The sequence below is a fragment of the Phoca vitulina genome, unplaced genomic scaffold (genome assembly GCF_004348235.1).
Source record: "Phoca vitulina isolate PV1807 unplaced genomic scaffold, GSC_HSeal_1.0 scaffold12, whole genome shotgun sequence".
In the NCBI taxonomy this organism is placed as follows: domain Eukaryota; kingdom Metazoa; phylum Chordata; class Mammalia; order Carnivora; family Phocidae; genus Phoca; species Phoca vitulina.
This window is the reverse complement of record NW_022589715.1, coordinates 18,304,134-18,327,838: the sequence shown is the minus strand read 5'-3', so window position 1 is coordinate 18,327,838 and position 23,705 is coordinate 18,304,134. Positions and strand designations below refer to the sequence as shown.

The following is a 23,705-nucleotide window of genomic DNA, read 5'->3' as shown; positions in this document are numbered from 1 at the left end:
ATGTGTGGTAAATGGCAGCCATGTTGCTGTTTTCAGACCCCCGGAACCCCTTGCAGACTGCCCTGGTGGTTGTCATTCCTGAGGTTCCGAGTGTGCTATGTGCATCTTTTGAGCAACAAATTACTTTGTTCTCACGTGTGTGGGAGAAAAAGTTTTGTTATCTTTCCCTTAGCCTGCTGAGTCTTCAAAGGTCACATTTTCAGAAAGATCTTCCCCCAGATGGACAATCTTCCTTTCCCAGGGGAGAACAGGACTGAACCTAAAGAAATTAACTTTACATCCCATATGTCAGTGTTCTGTGCCGTGGAACGCCCCGTTCAGCCCTTCTTACGGAGTGAGGACAGGCTGAGTATTCTCTCTGAGCTGCCCGCATGCAGAGAGGGCTCCTCGTGCATCCAGGGTGCCGTGTGATGTACAGCCCCAGTTCCCGCCTGTAATCCGGCCTTTCTGCCCACTTGTTTCGACCAGGGCTGTCTACGGATCCTATCACCGCGGGCCTGTCGTCCTGTGGAGTCAAACGTATTCTCTTCCCGACACAGCAGATTAAGGGAAGTTTAAAAAAATGGGGCGGGTTTAGCACAAAATCACGGAAAGGTCAACCCAGCAATATTAAGTAGTCCTGTCAGACTGTCAGTAGTAAAATTAAAAATGATCGTAGACTAAATAACATTTGTTCTGCTTAGAGCGCAGCCTCTGCGGAGGCAGCCGCGGTGGGATGTCGCTCTCTTGTGGAGCGACGAGGAACTGCAGTGCCGGGGCGGCCGCTGAACCAGGCTGTGGCCGGTCTGCGCTGTGGGTTCAGCTCAGGCAGGGTTTCATATCCTGGGGTTGTTGCTCCGCCCCCCCCCGAAAAAAACCCACAGCGTGTCAACAGTCCATTACAAATGAACATGGTATATAATTCTGCTTTAGCTTTTCGTTCTTTTCCGTAGAAGCTCATTCTCTCATGAACAAGCAAGTGTCGTCCAAGCATCTACTTATTTGTTTTTAACTCGGATGAAGAAAATATCTTTATGTGTTTGGATGGGACAGGTTAGAAATGGTCATCTACACCTTTTCTAAGGGTTTTTCCAGATAAAAAAAAAAATGAGTTTCCTTACCACAAACCTGGTAAGAAAAAAAGAGTGACAGGTGATTTTTCCATAAAAGTAGTGGCTCCGTTTTCTTTTGGTTCAAATGCTTGAGTAATACCCTCCATGAGTCTGCAGCTTCCTGCCATGGTAACCTTTTTAGGCTTAAGCATTATGCATTTTACTTTTTATCTCTTAGGCTGTATGCCAAATTTTTATTGCTCTTCTCTCCAGATAATGATTTTTTCTCATTTCTGAATAACTTACAGGAACACAGATGGAATTCCCTTATCAGAAACTTATATTCATGTTTTCCCATCAATAATACACTGAGTAGAGGAAGGATAGTTGGTTTATTCTCCTAAAATACCCACTTTCATTCTCTGCCCTGCACCCCAATAAGTAATTGTCAGCAAATCAAGTAGTCAAGTATAATTCACACTGTAAAGATGAGTAAAGAATTAGGATATCTGTGGAGAGGGTGTGAATTGGCAGGGTAGAGGTCTTTACATCCGCTACCTTAAAATTATGTTCGGAAACTTACGTTTACATGACTGCTAAAGAGCTGTCTTTTCACATGACATACAAATATTCTGGTTGCCCATATGAAGCTCCTTGTTTTGTTATGCAAGTTTGTTATGCTTTAATGTTGAGCTCTTTTTTAAACATGTTAAGGATTCTCATGACTGCAAAAGGTTTTTGCTACTGTAGTTGTTTAAATTCAGGACGATAGTGATGGAATAGTGGGTGAAATATAGTTCAAAGCTGGGTTATCACCTAGGTGGAAATTTCATGTTCCTGAGCAAAGCTAAAGTAATCATTTGCACATCAGACATCATTAAAAAATACTGAATTATAATCACTTTCCTTGTTGAAGTTGCTGCTGAGTGATTCCCTAGCCAGTCACCCAATGTATCCTGCAATCAGTTGACATTGTCAGTAGGTTGATAGGTGGCATTTTAGACTTTTCAAGGGATCCTGAATTGCAATCGATGATCATGAAGAGGGATATTTATTTTCCCTAGACTCTGAATTAATGTAATCAGAATGTATTGTGAATTCTTAGCATTGGTGATGGCATTACACACACAAACTCATCTTGACATGTATGTATTAGAGAAAACAACCCCCTTTCTTCTATCCTCAGGCTAGGTCCTGGAATAATGATGTTCTTGATTATCTCAGAATTTCTCTCTAGAAAGTGGAATGGCAAAATAGCAAAACAACAGTCCCTTAATCAGTTTCCCAGAGAAGTCAGATGATCTTCATAGCCATCAGGGGCCAGATCTAATGCTGCTCTCCCCTTGTTTGGAAGGTGTTGATGAGGCAGACTTTAATATTACCTGTGCTTTTTGTGACATTAGCCTAAAATAGTGTTGTGTTCCTCAGTAATGGATTATTTCTCCATAGTTGCCTGTTTAGTCCTTCAGCTCTAATGTTGCTCCGGTGAAGAACAGCAGTTAATTGATGTAAAATAGCCTTGTCTCTGATTATAAAGATAGAAATTATTGCCCCAGTTCTTAGCATATCTTTTTTTTTAATTAAAGATTTATTTATCTGAGAAAGAGAGAGAATGCAGGGGGAGGGGCAGAGGGAGAGGGGGAGAAATCCTCAAGCAGACTTTCCACTGAGCATGGAGCCGGATGCAGAGCTCGATCCCAAGACCCGAGATCATGACCTGAGCCGAGATTAAGAGTCAGACACTTAACCGACTGAGCCACTCAGGTGTCCCTTAGCATATCTTTTCTGTCAGAGCTATCATGGCATTAACTTCATGCAGCTGGGCTGTTTGGAATTTATGTACTCAGTTATCCTTTCAAGAAGTATTTACTGGATGCCTAGTATATACAAGACACTGTGCTTAGATAACTTCAAAGGTGACTAAGTCTCAGCGCCTGCCTTCAAAACTTTATAGGCTATTGGGGGAGACATAAAGAAAGCAAGCTCTGCATGTTGGGAACAAGTGCATATTGCTGTGATCTCACCTAGAATAAAAATATAAGAATTAGGATGTTTTCCACTTTAAATAAGAGAACCCCAACTCAACATGGTATTTTAAAAAGGGAATATATTGGCTCAGCAAATGAAGAAGTCTAGAGGAAATTAGCTTCAGACAAGGCTTGATCAAGGCACAAAAATATGCCAAGAACCAGGTTCCTATCTCCTCTTCTCTGTAGGACCTTTTCTCAAAGTCCTGAGGTAGCTGCTAACTATTCTCAAGTTTACCCGCTTCTAGACTAAAGATAGCAACAAAGAGTAAATTCCCTTCCCTAATAGCTCAAATAAAACTTCCATAGTCTTGTCAGTCCTGTTGGCTTATGAGTTAGGTACTTATTTGAGGGGAGGGGAATGGGATGTGGTGATTTTTAAAATTTGGTCAGCACTTACTCCTTTCCCTTACCATCCCCCATGCCATGGATAGGATCAGTTCGACAAAATTATAGTGTTGGTCATTTGAGGATAATATGAGGAAGGGTGATGTGGCTGGGAGAAGGTCTCAGGATTGGGTCTCATTAAACTGAATGTGATTTGCCTTTCCCAGAACCAATTTCTTGGATCAGATCGAATAGGTTGGGGTCACAAGCCCAAGCCTAAGCTAGGGCCTAAAAGTTGAGGGTGACTGGGAAGAAGTTGGTCCCATCAGAAGAGCTGGGGGATGTATCAGTCTGTGCAATAATGAGATTGAAACTACACAGTGATTTCAGCAGGGAGAGTTTAATATGGAAAATTGTTAACTCCAGTAGCAGATTAGAGTCATAAGAAACTGGGTAACAAGAAGACAGCTCTAAGGAATATAGGGCTGGCAAATATAAGGAGGACTGAGAGCACTAACACTTCAGGGAGACCCCACCACCACCACCCTGAGCCTGGGTGAAGATCAGATCTTCCTATCTTACTTTATGACAGGCTGCTGAGTTGCCACACAAACTAATGGAACTTGCTGGAAATCTGCCCTTAGGGTGTCAAGGAAAAATGCTCATCGAGAGGTGTCTCACTGGGGGCATTCCACTGTAGCATCATCCAAGGGAGACCATGCTAAGGGAAGCTGCCGGCCACCTGGTGTTGGAGGGGCTACCTCTGCTGCAGAACCTTTGGAGAGAGCATAGCAGAACCAAGAAACAAAACCTTTTCCTCCTTAGTTGCCACCCAGCACTCTCTAGTAATGAGGCTTGGCATCAGGCCAAATGCGAAAGGAATAATATTTCAAAGGCCTAGCCATGTTTTGACAGAGCAGGCCAATGTGTGAATTTGGATCTGGATAACTAGCTCAGGCAAAGAGAGTTTACTGAATGCAAAAGGGGTGCTCATGCCATAAGAAAGGAGATGGATTCAGGCCAGACAACAAACAGCTACAGGGAGCTTCACAAATCAAGGGAAAGAACAAAGGCACGAGAGCAAGAGAAGGGATTTGGGGTGTCTTGTCGGAGCATAGAGGGCAGGGTGGGGAGAGGCACTGAGTTGGACAGGGAGACGCATGTACCGCAGAGAACGTGATGATTTGTTTGGACTCTACGTGTGGATTATGGGGAGCCATCGAGTACTTCTAAGTATCAGAGTCAGATTCGTGATTTTGGTAGTGATGTGGAGAAAGAATTAGAAGAGGGGTGATGTGGAGAAAGAATTAGAAGAGGGGTGAGTCCAAGCAAGGAGACAGATGAAGAGACCATTGAGATTATCCAGGCTAGTGAATAAAAAGAAAGGCCGGGTGAAGGCAATGGCAGGATGTATTGTTAAAAGGAGGTCGATTTCAAAGATATGAAAGAAGTGGAATGGCTAGAACCCAGAGACTGATCAGATGGGACGAGGCTCCTAGTGAATATTCATAATCAGCTGATCAATATAATCCAAACCCTTTATAAACCTATCTTTTTCTGGCAGAAGAGCAGGGGAGTTAAAAGCATGAACTCTAGAGCAAACTACCTTAGTTTAGACCCAGGCTTAGTTTAGACTCACTTGCTGGGAGGCCTTTCTCGGGAAGCTTGTGTAACTACATTGACCTCAGTCTCTCCTCCGTAAAGTAAAAATAGGAAAAATTTCAACTGCAAAGGGCTGTTTTCTGGGATGAAATTAGGTGTATGTAAGCCATTTAGAACAGTGTCTGGTACAACTCCTAAGTACTCGGTGACACTGACTAGTGTCATTTTTCTTGCACCAGCTAAAAATAACTTTGGAAATACAAGCTATATTACTGTCGTGCTTCATAAAACATGACACTTTAAGAATACATGACACTAGCATTTAATCATTCTCGCTTTAGGATGAAATCATTTTCTTGTTAACAAGAAAACAAAATTTAATCAGGAGGGGCAGCTTATCAAGGAAAGAGAATATTTAATCAAGAAGGCCAACTTTAGGAGGCAGACACATAAAATATGATGATGCTGGGATAACAGTGGTCAAACTAGAGTACATGGCTACACAAATAAAGTAATAAGATGCAGAATCTTACATCCACTCATGTATTTACTTAGCCAACTACTATTTCCAAGATATTTAAAAAAAAACACAACTTTTTTTTTTTTTTTTTTTAAGTAGGCTCCATGACCAGCATGGAGCGCAATGTGGGGCTTGAACTCTACTTTGAGATCAAGACCTGAGCTGAGATAGGAGTTGGAGGGCGCTTAACTGACTGAGCCACCCAGGTGCCCCCAAGATAATATTCTTAATTTAGCCATAAAACCAGATCCTAATAAGAGAGTTATATATGACTTATTAAATAATTTCATCAGTGTCACTTAAAATCCAGTCAGCTCGGTATCCATGGTAGGACCCTGAATGAGGTCAATCTGTTCCAGTGGAATGTAGGGTCATTAGGCCAATGATTTATAGGCCTGGTATGGATGGTAAATGTTGGTGGGAGAACCAGATTGCACAGTCCAGGAGGGGAGGGATCAGACTCCTCAGTTCAGCAGTAACCCCATCCCCAGATGCCTGCCTGGCTCCTAGTAGCTGCTTAACAAGTACTGAATGACTGAATGACTTCACAGACTACTTTTTGTGTATGGAAGTAAATAACTGAAATTCCAATCGGGAGAATTGGAGACTGATTTAAAGAGTTGATCTCAAGCGATCTGACACAGCTATAGACTGGCAGGCAGGCCTGCTTTACAAATGGGGGCAGAGGCTATTTTGAACAAACTCTGTAAGGCCAAGATTTTAAGAGATTTACGTGACAAGCTCTGAAAATATCTAAATCCACTAATGAGGGAAGAAACTGTAACATCTTTTCTAGCTGTTTGAGTCTTTTCAGCTGTACCCATGCACAAGCTACCAATATTAAGGACAGGAGTACGTGGTTGAGCAAAGGGTTCTCCCTTTGGTGTTCCTAAGCCCGGCTTGCTGTGGGAGATCAGCTGGGTGTCATGTCCAGGATTGCCAGGTGTTTATCATGAGGGAAGCTATGGCAGCTGCCTCTATCGACTCATTGAAAACAACTTCCCAGTCCGGGACACGGAGTCTCCAAAGCACCCCCCCCACCCATAACTCTTCCCTGGGAGCACCATTCTCCTCAGAGCCCTTACCAGCAGCTGCTGTAGATTCTTCACTGCGTGGCTTCCCCTCTTCCCAAGTGCCGGGTCTGCAGACCTTCCAAGAGTAAGATGAAGCCTTTCCTCTTTGAACTTACTTGGGAAAATATTTTTCCCTTAGCTAGACGCTATGCGGCAGGTCAGTATCCCCGTTTAAGGAGCTCCTGATTTCTGCCAGGTGCTCTAAGTGTTTGCTATTTTGCTATTTCTTTTTCTTTTCTTTCCTTCATATACAGTATGCCTGATTTATGTGGGAAAAGAGAGGAAGTCTTTGGCTTCCATTTCTGTAATAGACTTTGATTGAGTCGAGTATTTGGTTTCTTTTTGTGCTGGTAATGGCATTTTATATATTGAGAATTTATTGCATTTAAAATTCATTAGTGTGAGAGGTTTTATTTTCAACTTTTGTATCTTATTGTTAAAATGATCTCTTGGTAACATGTTGTTGGGTCTGTTTTTAAAAGTTCTATCTGAGAGTCTGTATCCTAATGAGAGCATTTAGCCCATTTATATTTATTTTATAATTGGACTTAGTTGGCCATCTTCATATTTTCTATTTATATACCTTCTTCTACAGTTCTTAAAACAACCTTGTGTAATATGTCAACATTATTACCTTCATTTTATTAATGAAGACACTGAGGGTCCAAAAGTTTAAGTTGGCTTACCTGGATCACAAGGCAGACAAATTACCTAGCTGGGGTTCAAACACAGAGCAGCCTGACCTGCAGCCCTCCTCACATACACTGACTTATTTCTGACACTGTGTGGTGTAGGGAGGTAGAGAAAGTTTTTGGAAAAAGTGTCCCGGGCTCTTCTATATAAGAACTGCCTTTTAAAGGTGTTTGTTTGGCTTCTAGGGAGTCCACTTCCTTTAACCCAGACACCCAGAAAGAAAATACTCTTGGCTCTTTTCAAAAATAAAAACTTGATTTTTATATTCATCTTGACTTCTCAAAAGTGCCTGGTCACTCCCTTTCTCCTTTTTTTCTCCCTTAATGTCCCTTCAGCAATCCCCCCATTTGTCTCTCCCTCCCCCAACACCCACCTCAACTTTGGTCCCATTTCTTCCATTTTTTGGGAAGATTTTGACCATTTTTTTTTAATTTAATTTTATTATGTTAGTCACCATACAATACATCATCAGTTTTTAATGTAGTGTTCCATGATTCATTGTTTTCATATAATACCCAGTGCTCCATGCAGTATGTGCCCTCCTTAATACCCATCACCGGGCTAACCCATCCCCTCACCCCCCTTCCCTCCAAAACCCTCAGTTTGTTTCTCGGAGTCCATAGTCTCTCATGGTTCATCTCCCCCTCTGATTCCCTCCCCTTCATTTTCCCCTTCCTTCTCCTAATGCCCTCCATGCTATTCCTTATGTTCCACAAATAAGTAAAACCATATGATAATTGTCTTTCTCTGCTTGACTTATTTCACTTAGCATAATTTCCTCCAGTCCCATCCATGTTGATGTAAAAGTTGGGTATTTATCCTTTCTGATGGCTGAGTAATATTCCATTGTATATATGGACCACATCTTCTTTATCCATTCATCTGTTGAAGGGCATCTGGGCTCTTTCCACAGTTTGGCTATTGCGGACATTGCTGCTGTGAACATTGGGGTGCATATGGCCCTTCTTTTCACTACATCTGTGTCTTTGGGGTAAATACCCATTAGTGCAATTGCTGGGTCATAGAGTAGCTCTATTTTTAATTTTTTGAGGCACCTCCACACTGTTTTCCAAAGTGGCTATACCAATTTGCATTCCCACCAACAGTGTAAGAGGGTTCCCCTTTCTCCACAACCTCTCCAACATTTGTTGTTTCTTGCCTTGTCAATGTTTGCCATTCTAACTGGTGTAAGTTGGTATCTCAATGTGGTTGTGATTTGAATTTCCCTGATGGCTAATGATGATGAACATTTTTTCATGTGTCTGTTAGCCATTTGTATGTCTTCTTTGGAGAAGTGTCTGTTCATGTCTTCTGCCCATTTTTTGACTTGATTATTTGTTTTTTGGGTGTTGAGTTTGAGAAGTTCTTCATAGATATTGGAAATCCTGTTTCTATGTGAGAACTTTCCACTTAGGTGGCCTCTCCGATCCTTCTAGATTAAAACTCCAAGTAGGCTAAGTCTACCTTTACACAGACCCCATCATTGGCATTTCTTTTTGAAAAACTTGATTGAATTAGAAACATAAATTCAAACCAGCATCTAGAGTCTTCAGAGAAAACTCATGAGAAAATATTAGGTGTAACACAACAAAATAATTACTCGAAATTGGTCTGGTTAATAATTGGTAAGAAGACTGTTTTATATATATATATATATATATATATATATATATATATATATATAAATTAGGGAACAAATCCAAGATTTAGCGCCCTCTGAGATAATTATCTTGCCTTCCCTGGAACTAGTTTTTATGTCCTCAGGAAAGATCTATAGCTCAAATAAGCAGCAGGAACAAATTAACTGCCAAGAGCTGTCCTCTCAGTGATGCTGTTGATAGCCATGTTAAAATAATTATAAATCTATTAGAAAGTGAGACATCACTGATTTGTTTAAGGGTTTGAGGTAAGAGATTCTAATTAAACTATGAAAATGCCTTCTGTGGCCGATTCCATACCATAAAATGTAACTTGATTTGAGTCTCTTAAAAAAAAAAAAAAAAGGCATCCTTAAAACAGTCCTTTTTTCAATGATACTTGTTGCTTTCCCTTGAACATTATTAGAGCCTGGCTACGAATTGGAAAAGACCAACACTGAGAATTTAAATTATCATTTTATATTTTTATAATTAGGAAGAAAAGATGGATAATTTCCATAGAAGATGTGAATGGAAACGAAATTTTATGGGGAGTCTAGATTATCACCATTCTAAATAATTTCCCTTGCTTGCTACAACTCTTAATAAAATGGGCTAGCTTATTTAGTAAATTGAATGACCTTATCATATCTATAGAGTAAAAGGTTTGATATCTATTATCACTGGTTTATATACACTATTCTCTTCCTCCACTCACTGAAATTTGATGATATTGAATTAGCTACCTTTGTGATTGTGTCAAGCTTAAACAAAGCTATATCTCCATAGCCCAGAACTGTGTTCCTCTCTGGCTTTTTCTAGCCATTTTAGTGGTCCTCCACATTTCTACGTTGTCAAAATGAACTCCCTGTATGTTGTCTTTTGATTTGCTTCAGACTATAAGAGTTAATCAGAATTCTGCAGTAGGCCCTGCATTTTCTGCATTTCACATTTCTGAGGGTCCTGTTCTTTTTCTATTGCTTCTATTAATACCCTGCACTAGTGAAGGCCTCTCTACTAGGCTTCCTTTTTATATAGAAGAACTTTTGATTTTGCAAACACATATCTGTCTTGTGCCTTATTCACTCAGAGTTTTATTCTTGGTTATTTACTCTGATAAAATTGTTCCTACAGTAATGCAATGTAACTGACAATGATGTAGTGGGTTACTTCATAGTATCTTAATTTTAATTGAGACCACAGGTGTTGTAGTCTTAAAATGTGAACAACTGTGGGAATCTTCACACCATATTAAAGTTAAAATCCTTCTGGTGAGGAGACTTTAGTACCTTCCAAATCGTCAGATCATTTATAAAGGAGTTCTTAGTGAAATTCGTAATTCAAGTCCAGGGCCTCGCTGGAAAAGTTCCGTGACGCAATTGGCAGGAATTTGGAAGCAGGGTGCATCATTAGGCAGGGGTGCTGATGTCTTTCTCCCCCCTCCCATCTACCGCAGCTGATGCCAACTTCATCTGCAACAAAACTTCAAATGCACTTCTCCAGACTCAGTAGCTCCTCTTTCTAGTGGATGGCAAGGTGTAAACTCAGCTTTCAGTTACAGTCCCTTTTAGTTCCTGCTTCAGAGATGTTGACCAGAAGTGTGGTTGCAGATTCAAGTGTGCTCAAATTTCCAGGAGTTCCTTCAGTTTTTGTTAATGCACTTCCTCCTCTGAAGATTTCTAGAATTTGTTTTCAAATTCCTTATTTTCTTCTTAGATCTACTTTCCTGTATGTTTCTACTTGAATTTAGAAGTCTATATTCCTTTTTTAAGATTTTATTTTTGTCAGAGAGAGAGAGCACAAGAGCGCATACGCGGGGGGAGGGGCAAAGGCAGAGGGGAAAAGCAGACTCCCCGCTGAGCAAGGAACCTGATGCAGGACTCCATCCCAGGACCCTGGGATCATGACCCTAGCTAAGGGCAGGTGCTTAGCCAACTGAGCTCCCCAGTCGTCCCTGAAGTCTGTATTTATCAGAATCATAACCCAGTAAAATAGTCAATACAGTTCTAATGCTCCAAGGGTTCTGCAGTTATCTCTCAGATACAAAATATTCTGTGTATCGTGAACAAATATCCTGATTAAATGTTTATTAGGGGTACTCGTCTTCTGTTTTAAGTGCTGATTTTTTTTTTTTTTTTTTTACAAATTACCATTTCTAGCATGTTTAATATTTTCATTCTAGCCGTTTATAAATGTTGTTTCTTATTACCTCAGGTGGAAGAGGCCCTGGAAGCTGTCAAAAATGCTACAAATGAGCAAGACCTTGCAAATCGCTTTAAAGAGTTTGGGAAAGAAATGGTGAAACTTAACTATGTAGCAGCAAGAAGACAACAGGTGGGAGAAGTTTTGGAAATGCTAGGGAGAAAATGTGTGTTTAACCTCCTAGCTTGATAGGCCTGAACAACAGATCAGCCTCATCTGCTGGTGATCAAGTATCAAATGCCCTCAGAACCTGTGATTAACAAAGGCATCACAGTTTTCTACATGGGCCAGTTTTCATATCACTGTGGGCCCTGGGGTATTCTCTGGCCCCTGCCTACCTGGAGTAGGTCACAGGCCTCCTGCTTGACTGGTAGGAACCATGCTAACCTTTTTTCCACTGTAGGAAAAGCTCCCCAGTTAAATTATCAAACTTTGGTGTGGTGCTATGGATGCTGTCTGGACACCACCCCTTTACTTGCCCTAACTTTGTATTTCCTAGCCCTAAAGACACCACCATGCATATGCATAGCCAAAATGTGCAGCATGTTGAGTTAAACCTTTATGAAAGATAGGAAGAAAATGCAAAGAAAATTCAAGGAAAGGCAGAGAGAAAGGGGTGAGGTATGGGATAACACAGGTGAGTGAGTTACTTTGAGGAAGGTGGCTCACAGGGGATCTTGTGTCTCCCTTTGTCCAAGATAGCACCCTCAATTTTATCCAGGTCTACTCATTAAGTACCATTAGAATTTTGTTCTCAAGGGGTGGGTTTTTATTTTATTTTTTCCCTAAAAAAACCTCTCCAAATGTGGAGGGGTCCGTTAAAATCCTTTCCACCCATCCTCTTGACTGTTCCTAGAATTCAACATTTGGGGCAATTCCTAGTGCCTTAAGATTGTCTATGACCAACAAGGAAGTTCCATTCAACACCCATGGGTTGAGTGTTCATCAGTGCCATGCTGAACGAACACTGGTATTATAAACCTGGTCAAGATCTAGTTCCTGCCCCTAAAATGCTTACAGTATTCTTTGTGTGAGAGGCACACACATGTGATTTTAGATTACATAGTGATATTTAAGTATTTTGTAATTAGCAAAATTCAAGTGAGATCTTGTGTAATAGTCCAAAGTGTAAGATGGGTGAAGGAGTGAAGTTACTCCGAAGCACAAATGTGAGACCAAAAAGCTATCTAGCTTATTTAAACAACTGAAAAAAAGAAAAAGAAAAAAAGACATTGAATCTTGATCTTAGTGAACAAAATGGGCAGTTGGCAAGAAAGGTAGGGGCCTTTGTCTCCTATGTCTCCAAATGAAGGACATTCAGAATCTTGGAAAATTTTTGGATTTTATTGTAAATGGGTGGGTAGAATTTGAGTAGTTCAAAATTTGGTATCAGGGTCTCAAACTTACATTTTAGTATTTTTGATATGTTGAACACAAGGGAGTGGAGGAAGAGAGACCATCTATAGTTGGGAGGGGCTGATGTCTAGGTGAGAGATGGTTTGATGAGTTGGTAGTGGTAGAAATGGAGAAGATTTCAAAGAATCAGTTTATTTTGAAAATAGAACTCTGAGGACCTGATGTTAAATTGGATGTGTCAGTTTAGGGAGGGATAGCAACTAGTTCAATTCTAAGGTTCTGGTTTGAGCAATTGGGTAGATGGTAGTGAATTTATAGAGATGGAAGAAGACTGGGTCAGTTGGGTATAGAAATTAAGATTTCATATTTAGATACATTGATTTTTTTTTTGAGATCCTTGAGCTCTCCATGTAAAAATGTCAAATAAAAGAGAGGGTTGGAGATGGAAAAACCAGTCATAAGTATATGTAGTTGGGTATTAAAATTGATGGGAATATATGAGATATTTATGAGAATATATATTTCATATATTTCATTAATATATTTCATTAATACCTTGTTTTTAATTAACTGCTAGACTCTTCCAAGAAAATTTAGAAAAGTAGAATTGGAAGTGGGAAAAACACATAACACCCTGCCACCCAAGGAAAAAAAAAATGGTGCAGTTTTGGCATATTGCCTTTCAGTTATTTATCTTCATATTTTAAAATACTTATAATCCTACTTTTCATATAAGTATGAATATTGTTCTGCTTTTTCATTTATCTTATAAATATTATCCGTATTTGTTGAAAATGAATTATAATGTCCACAGTCTACCAAATGCTTCAGTCATTTACTTAACCGATTCATAATTCAACATTTAGATTTAGATTGTTTACAGTTTTTTTTTTTTATGTAATTAAAGAATGTTTCCTCAGATAGTTTTATGGAGAGAATTACCCCATCCATCTCTCACTTCCACATTTAGGTTTTTCTTTTATAAGTATAGTGTAAAGTAACATCTAATTTCTGGACCGCTCTTGTGGAGGTTAAAAAGGCCCTTCATGACTAGTCATGAGAAACCTACTTTCAATGCCTCGATTATTGCCTGGCATAGAGAATACACTCCGGTGTTAGTTTCCTATTTATGTTCACGTTGAGGGCTAAAAATAAAAAAAAAACATATCCTATTGGCTAGCATAAATTTGTCGGTACATAAGCAAAAGAGGATAGATGGTTCAGTTAATTATTACGTACTGTCAATTTATCTTGACAATCCTGGGTAAAATATAATGTGCTTGTCTCAGAATTATTTTGACCAATAAAAGAGAAGATGTCATTGTTGCTAAGTCATTTATATAGGACATACCAAACAAACAAATAGAAATTGAACCCCAGTGGTTCAAGTAAACTTTAATGATGTTTTGAAGCTGGAGGGAAAAAAAAATCTCTCCGAGATCCTCAGCTGGCAATCCTATATGGTCTCTGAGAGCAGCACTGCCTTTAACATTTCCATAAATGATGTGAACATTTTCTTAACAATACTCTTTAAAGCTGAAGATCAAGAGACTCCCCAGTGGTGGTATTTTGACAGCCAAAACTAGGAAGACAAATCATCTTTGATCTATTTTTATTCCCTATAAGCTCAATGATTGAGCTGCCATTAAAGGTAGCTTAAAAAAAAAAAAAAGAACCCTATTCCAGAAATGATAATGCAGTGGCAGTGATGGACTAAGCAAAAATCAGAGGAGTCTGATTGCCCATGTCTGTAATTGTAATTGAAAACGGGGGCAAGCATTATCAGAAGACTGAAGTTTGGATTTTCCATCTGCTGCTAATGAACTCTGATCCGTGCAAGCTACTGACTGTCAGTAGCTTGATTTCTTTTTCTTTTCTTTTTTTTTAACCTTTTTCCCAGCAATGCTTGAGTGCCTCTTATAGGCCAAACACTGCTAATGAGTAAAGAGCCACTAAACAAGATAGACAAGGCTTCCTGCGATCACTAGACACAATACATGAGGGAAATGTGTTGAAATAAATACAGTAAAGTTTAATAAGTGTTGATAGGGGATAAGGGCGTGTGGGAGCAGATAGAAGGGGGCATAACTTAGCAGGATGGAGCATGTTCCAGGAGGATCGGCCATGTCGTGTGAAAGGGTAGATGGAGGAGGAGTGCTCAGGTATTTCATGCAGAAGGATTAAGTGCAAAATCCCAGCAGCTAGCGTGAGCGCCAGGGAGAGTAGATGGTTTCTAAAATTCAGTAGGGTTTCTAAAATGGAGTCTGTGACCCTAAGTTCTAGAACAGATGCTTCTGGGGCGAACTTGATGGATGTGCCACGTTTCCTATGTTGTGTACGCAGGAGCTGAAGGACCCCCACTGCCGGGATGAGATGGCCGCCGCCCGAGGGGCTCTGAAGAAGAATGCCACCATGCTGTACACGGCCTCCCAAGCCTTTCTCCGCCACCCGGATGTTGCTGCCACGAGAGCCAACCGAGATTATGTGTTCAAACAAGTCCAGGAGGCCATCGCTGGCATCTCTAATGCTGCCCAGGCTACCTCGCCCACCGATGAAGCCAAAGGCCATACGGGCATCGGGGAGCTGGCTGCAGCTCTGAACGAGTTCGATGTAAGTATCTGAGTGATGCACGCGGAGTGGTACCCACTTGCCCTGACGGAAAGGATTTGGGGATGAAGGGCGTCAGTAGTACACCTGGATTTACCCCTCTTGGAGGCTTGTGATAGTAAGGTGAACGACCTAATGTGTTTGTTATTAGGAATCCAGCATAGTGGCAGAGCCTAGTTTTCTTGCATTGAAAGGCTCTAACAATGGTGTTTAAGAGGACCTGATCCAATGCCAGCAGAAACCCTGTGAACTGTTAGTTTCCTATCCCACTGGCTATTTTAGGGACCATTCATCATTTGGATGGTTCTTTATTTTTAAAGGGGCAAACGTCCTAGCAGTATAGGTACATCTTGCCTCTATGTTGCACACGGGTGAAGAACTGCCCTCTGTGTCTTCATTTTAAATCAGTGATAAACTGTTGCCCTCTGATTCCACATGGGATCCCTGTCTTGCTTGAAGTGGCTCCTCTGGGTAGCACCTGTGTTGGACCCATGAATGACCCACATGCTGCACCGGCTATTTCTGGGGGTGTGTCCCAGTGAGGGAAGCAAGGGGAGGTTGGCATCAAAGTGAATGAGAGGGATGCGTGTAATCAAGACCCCAGGATGACAGCCCTCACTTGCCTTGGGTCAGGATATGGGCCCATCTAGGGGAAGCTGGAATTCATCTGAGTTCATCCTGTGTTCAGTGTGAGAGCCTACGTGTGTTGGAGAGCTACCAGGATTTAAAATAATCTGTATCTGTTTTCAAGGGTTCTATTTTCCTACAGGGAGATGGGAGAAGTAGAATGTATTAAATACCTTTTAAGTGATAAAACACGGCGTTATAGGAATTCATAAAAGAAAAATAGGTTCCTTAACAGCTGTGAAGAAAGATGATGAGCTTGCTTTTGGATCTGTTGACATGAATTTTTTGCAGGGCATGAGTGGCTGGGAAAGAAGATCAGGAACAAAGCAGTGATTGCTAAAGACCTAAAGCGGCAAGATACAATGGGGGAATAATTATAACACTTCAGATAGCCATTTGCAGTTTTCCCAGGGGTCTCTCCTCTTTTATTTTTTGTTAGTCAAAATATCCATAGCTTAGACTGTATACTCTTTCCTAGGGTTTTTTTTAGTAAGGATTAAATATAATTTAAAGCATTTACCACAGAAATTGGGGTTTAATACATAATTCACAAAGTGTCAGGAGACAACTGAAAATCCATTGTAACAAAGAGAGTTCAGTAAGGTTATCAGTTTTAAAATATAAGAGAAGTCAATAGATTTCCCAGGTGCAAAAGTGTAGAATAATGGAAAAACAGATCCTGTTGACGAAAATGAGCAAAAATTTGTTGGCTTTATTTTATTCCTTAATTTATTTCCTTATAAATGTTAGAAATAATCCTGATACAGATGCGGAAGACCAAAAAAAAAAAAAAAACTACCGAGTGGTACTTTTTGTACTTTTGGTTTGTTTTGTGCTTAGGTTTTACAATAAAGTTGTACTTTTTGGTAAATGATGTCATGATCCTGGGTAGGAAAACTATTGACTCTTAATTTTTATAATGTTCAGACAATTCCGATAAAAATTTTGACTTCTTTTGCAACTTGACAGAGTAATGATAAAAGTTTATTTCTGGAATAAGAATGAAGAAGCCCAAATTTTAAGGAAATGAAAATGAGCAGGTGATGTACTCAGATATTAAAACATTATAATGCTACATTGATTTTAAAAGTGTGCATTAGACCAAAAAATGCCTAATCATTTAAACAGAATAGAAAATTGCAAAACAATCTCAAATACAGAATTACTTTATGAAATGGTACTTTTTAAAATTCATTAATAGGTGAATTATTTAGTCAGATTTTGACACAACTGTATTTTTAAACTCCTATTTTATAATCAAAAAGTAAATAAAACCTGTGAGGACCTAGTAAGAGAGTAGAAACATAGCATACAGAGAACTCACTTGAAAGATAGTCAGACCCTTCAGCTGCTGCCGCCTTCTACTGGAGTAGGATAGCTTCCCCATCACTTTGTATCCAGAATCTTTTCACTGAAAAGAGCTTTTGCTCAAAGTGAGTTTAACAATTGAGTCATCATTGTAATAATACAAAAGTCTTCAGACTCATAAAACTTAAGGCCATGTGGGGAAAATCTATTAACAGAGTATGTTGACATATATTAAACTTTCAACTGGTATTTTTGTTTGTTTTTTAACTGTAGTGATATGCTGGACAAATAGGGCTTTGGGAAGTTAATACATGAATATAACTTTTTTTATAGAACATGGCATATTAACTAATCACTGTATTAACTTACAATAAGTAATTTTTCTTACATTAAGTGTCTATGTTAACTAATTATATATTAGCTAAATATATTAACCAAGTAATATTTCATTATTTAAATGTATACAGGCTCTCAAGCTATGTAAATTGCATAAAACATTATCTGATGTTTAAAATTTTATTTCTCGGATGTTGACAAAAATCAACATGTAGAGCCAGGTAAATTGGTAATTTATAGATAGTAATTCCATTTGGTGTGGTTCCCTAAAAATTTAGTTAATGAAATTTCAGTACTTTCTCAAACATAGTAATGCTAGTAAAGTATTACTGACTATGACAAGGTTCAAGGTAATTAACCAATTGTAGATTTTCTATCACCTGACACCAACAAACCTACATAGTCCTTAACGGTACTTGAAATTTTCTCACTAAAAAATAATGTTCTCCTTCTCTTTGTAACAGAATTATACATTTCTGTTCTATGGTTGCATAATGAATACTCTGGTATTCCCCCCCGCCCCAGGCATATTGACTTGAGATTCGTTTAGAATTCAGACATCTGTCTTGAATCCTAAGTGCTATTCTCAGATATTAAACAAATCGATACCACACTGGGTGGGAAACTCATTCAAACTTCCTGTGACTTATTTTTTGGCAATATCCCTTCCCGATGCTTGGTTTAATGGCTTGCCAATGTGATGGAGATTGTAAAAAGTGAAGTATGTTTGAGATCCTGAAGTGAAAGGAGCCATAAAAATACACGATTTCATCATCAGCATGGCTAGCATGCTTCTAATGTTGAATTTGAAACTAAAATTTCATATTAGTCGTCAGTGTGCCAAACTCATTTTAATGGGAGGTAGGATGCAGAAGTGACTTAAAGTGTGATAGTTGACTGAGAGAAAGGTAAAAATTAGTATTTTTACATTAATTTATCTAAAATTACAGGACTGATTTTTCTATCTGGGTAGTTAGAATTATGGCTTAATGCATGGTGACCTATTTTCTGGCACTATTCTTCTGCCTACGTGAATAGTTGATATAATGATTTATGAAGTAAGAGAATGAAGAAAAAAACCCAGTATTCTTAACAACTAGAAACTGTCAAGAGAGTCTCTAATGATAAAACAGCAAAAAGAAAATGATTGCTAATCAATGGAAAAATCAGCCTCCGTTTAAAATGTGGCAGCTTGAGGTGGTTAATTTTATCTGGTGAAACTACTAAGGAATACTAAAAAGAATTTGTAAAAATATAATGACTACTCAGAAGTAAATCCTATTATAAAATCCTATTATAATGTCAATTTTGACTGCCAGAAAACTTAAGAGTAGGAGAGAGGAAAATTAAAAAAAAAAATTCTTACAAAATTTCTATTAAAGAGAACATATACTGTATCTTGTTTTTTGTGGGGTGGGGAGCACAAGCAGAGGGAGCAGGAGAGGGAGAAGCAGGCTCCCCACTGAGCAGGGAGCCCCATGCAGGGCTCTATCCCAGGACCCCGGGATCCTGACCTGAGCCCAAGGCAGATGCTTAACCTCCCTTTTGTTTTCTCTTAAATCCTATAATAAACACTATCTCAAATTCCTCTAACTTTAAGTTTCTATTTGTAACTTCTTTTCCCACTTGCCCTGGGCATTTGCTTGATTAGTAATTCTTTTTTTTTTTTGTACATTTAGTTTCTCTTTCTCCACTTGTTCCGTCCCCTCAGCCTGTAGAAAAATATATTTCTGTTCTACAGCCTAGAAAGAAAATAAAGTATAAGGCTAGCATATTTACCATTTTCTCATATTTTACTATTTTCCTTACAGAGTTCTTTAAGATTCCAGTCCTTGCTTGCACATATGTCCTGGCTGCCACTAGCTCTTACCTCTTTGAGCCTTGTCCTCTAACCTCTACTCCTGCCCCTCCTCTGTAACACTGTGTCTGAGTTTTTAAGGACCCCTAAATCTATGTGCTTTTATTTTCTAGTTCTCAACTGTTTCAACTTTGGAATAGGGAAATCTTAATTGTACTAATTGTACTTTTTTTCTTTGTATTACTTCGAATTTGCAAGATTTAAACATCTGTACTTGAAGACTAGGACAGCCTGGTCTCAATCACATTGAGCTGAAGTGTCACCATGACCTACCAACTCTACATAAATTGTCCTTCCTATTTCTACCTGATTTTTTTTATACCCTCCTCCCTCTAGTTTGTTTTTTTTCCTCTCCTGCACGCCCTCCCGCCCCCACTTCTTTCTCTTTAAATAGATTTCCTTGATCTAATTGTAATTCTTGTACTGATCTAGTATTCAGTGGATAGAAGTGTTGGAAGGTGAGCATAAGGCATGATGGGGCATATGCATCACAGGCCAACAGGGATAGCAAGACTGTGCGTCCATCTGACAAGGTTAGGGGACCTAGGCTAATTGCAGCAAGGGGAGAATTGTCTCCTGGAGAGCATCTCCATGCTACAGTGGTCACTGCCCTTAGGTTATTCCAGGTGTGTGCTCATCTCAGGTGTACAGAGACATTCTAGAAGCTCTAGTTGGAAGAACCTGGTTAAGAAACAGGAGTCCAGGTGGTATCTCATTTCATAGCAAGATCCCAACCCATTTCTGGAACATGGAAGTTTTTGGACGGTCAAGGGTAAGAACCTGGGCCTAGGGTTTAGGATCCAGGGTTGGACTACAAGCCCAGTGAGAGCTGGATTGCTTTACAGGTATCTTAGGTATGAAGCCCAAATGCATGACCTCAGATCTGTGCTGCAGGAGTCTGAAGAAGTAGTTTTTCAAATGACACCCTCCTCCAAACATCACTCTTACACCTTTGAATAGTAGACTAATTCTTAGATGCTCCTGTTGAAGCTCTGGTCCCTTAAGGAGCCACGAACCAGAATTCTGGCTGGCTCGGGGATTCTTAAGGGTTTTATGGTCTCTCCAACAACAGGCAAGAAGGAGTGCCTACTTGGAGAAGTATCTTTTCACAGAGCAGCTTGTTGAGTTCCTTCCCAGTTCCAACCCTCCCTTTTGCTGTGGAAATCAACTTAGTTATTTATCAGAGAGGCTTACTCCAGATCTCCTCTCCTCCTTTGACATTCTGTAAAGTCATTCTGACTGCAGACATCTGGGAGCACCCATATTAGGTTATGAAAAGGGTAAGTTTCCTGTGTATTACATTAGAATGAGGACAGAAAAGAGAGGAGAAAGCCTTGACAAAATACCATAAACACACTGATGAGCAGGATGTAGCTTATGTCCTAAAGCAATTAGCAAGCAGGAGGCCAAATGCATAAAAATGAAAGCCAGTAAGCAGAACCATATAGCTTTGGGAAAGCAATTTTGGATTCCTAATTCAGGTACTAAAAAGATGGAGCTGGCAAATTCAGCGACTTTCTGCCTGAGTTCACGCCAATATTTTTGAAGGCTTGACATCTGTACAGTTGTTATATCTCTTCTTTAATACTGTATTAGTATTTTTTTTAGAGTAAACTCTATGCCCAACATGGGGCTTGAACTCACAACCCCAAGATCAAGAGTCTCAGGCGCCCCTATTAGTACTCCTTAATAATCTCCACCATGTTGCTCTGAAATGGTTCCCATTTAATGGCCTTTAGAAGTAGCCCAGGACCTTGGGACGAGCCCAGGACATGGATTGTGGTATAATAGTGGCTACTCCAAGCTCTGTAAATTTCTAAAAGGGCGTGACCTTGCGTCTCTAGGCCTAGGAATAAGGTTTAGCTACTGGATTGCTAAGATCAGTAAAAGTTTACAGTGTGCCAAGTGAGATAAAAGAATGAAGGACTGCAAGGTATAAGGGAGATGCCGTGTAAACAGCTATAGTCACCGTGGTGCATAAATGAAGTGGTTTGCACCTACATACATAGTATGCACCTAACCTTCTGAGTGTGTGTTTGTTGGGGCATGGGTAAGATGAGGGATGGTGAAATCCTAGAAGAGTTCCTGGAGGAGGTGGTGTGTGAGTGGGAATTAACATGCTCAAGTGTGAATGAGGGTGTTTCTCAGAACATCATGTCCTGCAGAGGCAATCTTCAGTAAAATACCCCATTCTGGAACCCAGGGAATGAGGAGAAATCTGGCTAAGTGGGTAAGCTGGAGGCAGATCCTGGAGAGCTTTGTAGGCCTTGCAAGGGGCTGAGTTTCAACTTGAAGGCATTAAGAAGTTGCTTGTGCTCTAGGCAGGGGAATGGATGGTCAAATTTGTGTTGTTACAGTTCCCTCGGGCTGCAGGGTGGAGAGAATGGATTCTGAAGGGGCAAAGCTGCAGTGTGGTGGCAGTGGTTAGGATGAGAGGTTATCAAGGTCCTAAGTCCATTGTTGGAGTAGGCTCGGGAAGAGTGGGTGGTTCAGAGCCGTGTTGAGGGAGAAGAGTCAACAGTCCTTGAGGCCTGTACTTTTATTTTCATATATCAAAAGTGAATGTTTTATACAGTAAGCGTTGGTTAATTAAAAAAACCAAGTTGTTTGTAGGATATTCGATTTTTTGCATGCTCTAACTTCCTTGTGCTGTTTTTTTTTTTCTAGCTCTTAATTCACGTGTATACCCAACAGTATGATTTTTAAAAGCCTAGTAATTCATGTAGAAACATGTTTTGAACATCTAAATCTAAATTCTACATCTAGGATTTTCCTAATTTAGTTTATTTATGTGTAATTGAGCTTTCATTAGTTTGTGCTTACTAACTCACATTTTACTTCTTAAAAACAAACTCTCAGACACGCTTTAAAAAAATTGGAGACAGATTTTCCCATCTGATAGGACATAGTATCAATAACTGGAGGTCCAGTGATTCTCAGCTTTTCTCCATATATTATCCCAACAGAATGCCTCTAAATTTTTCTGTTCTTTTCTACTCGGGCAAATTAAACTCATCAAAACAGCCTTTTAAAAAGCCTTTCTAGTGGTATTACAGCATTCTTTATCATACACTGACATCTGGTGGCCAGATAGAACACTAAGAACACTCCAGTGGGTTTCTGTATGCCTGTAAATTAGAACAACCTAAATCCAAACCATGGGCCCAGACTCAGGATGTAAATATGGAGAGGGTATAGTCTGCCTTAATAGAATTGTGTCAGCTGAAGGCACCCCCCCCTTTTTTTTTAAGATTTTTATTTGAGAGAGTGACTAGGGAGGAGGGGCAGAGGGAGAGAGAGAGAGAAGCCGACTCCCTGCTGATCAGGGAGCCCAACACAGGGCTCGATCCCAGGACCCTGAGATCATGACCTGAGCCGAGGGCAGATGCTTAACTGACTGAGCCACCCAGGCATAAGGTACCCTTCTGTACACTAAATTTATGCAATGAAAGTTGCATTAATCCTTTGTGGAAAACTTAAAGCCCTGGGAAAGTGGTGAAGGTGGATAGAGAGGCAGATAGAAGGGAAGCTCTAGGCAGGGTGTAGAGCTAAAGGTAATTCAACTGGCTGAGTGTGGGACCAGGTCAGCCAACATCAACAACATATCCTTTGCTTCCTGAGCCATACCGCATCCCTCCCCAGGATCCATTTATCCAGTATCCTCATTTACTGTCCAGAAATCTTACTGTGGGATATTGACACCTCCCATAACTTCTCATCTGCAATCAGCTTTAGCTTTGTGTTTTTTGTTTTTTTTTTAAAAGATTTTATTTGTCAGCACACGCATACAGGCAGAGGGAGAAGCAGGCTCCCTGCTGAGTAAGGAGCCCAATGCGGGACTCGATCCCAGGACCCTGGGATCATGACCTGAGCCAAAGGCAGACACTTAACCGACTGAACCACCCACACATCCCAACAAGCAGCTTTAGTTTGTTAAGGTGTTACAAACCTAGGAATGTTTTCGATAGTATCATTTACCTTTATATCATTTTTTGAAGTAGTAACTTCAAGGAAATATCCCAAGACTATTTAATTTTCTCTTCTCCATTTCAATTAATAAATACAGAGCTATAAAAAATCATTGAGCAAAAAACAATAGGATTTGAAATATTTGAAAGTTGCAATTCTGATCCTTATTTGCCTCCCTGTTGTCTTTAATTAAAATCATTATATTTTCAATCGTTTTCTTTTCACAAGAGAAAATGTCAGAATCTTTATTTTTCACCCTGAGAATAATTTTCTTTGCGAAACTGAGAATATTGAGAATATTGGCAGATTCTGTGCATCTGAGCTCACCTTTATTAAAAATAATTAGTACTAAATGTAACTGGTTATTGATGTAATGGATCATCATATTCTAAATTCTAGATCATAGTCTAAACATGTGATGGCAAATATTTTATCATTTAATTATTAGTCATACTTTAAAATTTGGGAACCAAATGAATTCTTCTATCTAGCGAACTATTTATGAAGTGCTGAAAAATATAGTTTGAAATAC

At 39.7% G+C, this 23,705-nt stretch overlaps 1 protein-coding gene across 5 annotated transcripts in view; it reads left to right on the top strand.

Moving 5' to 3' along the window:
- CTNNA2 (catenin alpha 2) overlaps positions 1-23,705 on the top strand; it is a 1,077,601-nt gene that overhangs the window by 335,242 nt on the left and 718,654 nt on the right. For all 5 annotated transcript variants that reach the window (XM_032410576.1, XM_032410575.1, XM_032410577.1 and 2 more), the window contains exons 5-6: positions 11,125-11,244; positions 14,812-15,078. In XM_032410576.1, coding sequence (XP_032266467.1) covers positions 11,125-11,244; positions 14,812-15,078 — 387 coding nt within the window. The remainder of the gene's footprint in view (positions 1-11,124; positions 11,245-14,811; positions 15,079-23,705) is intronic.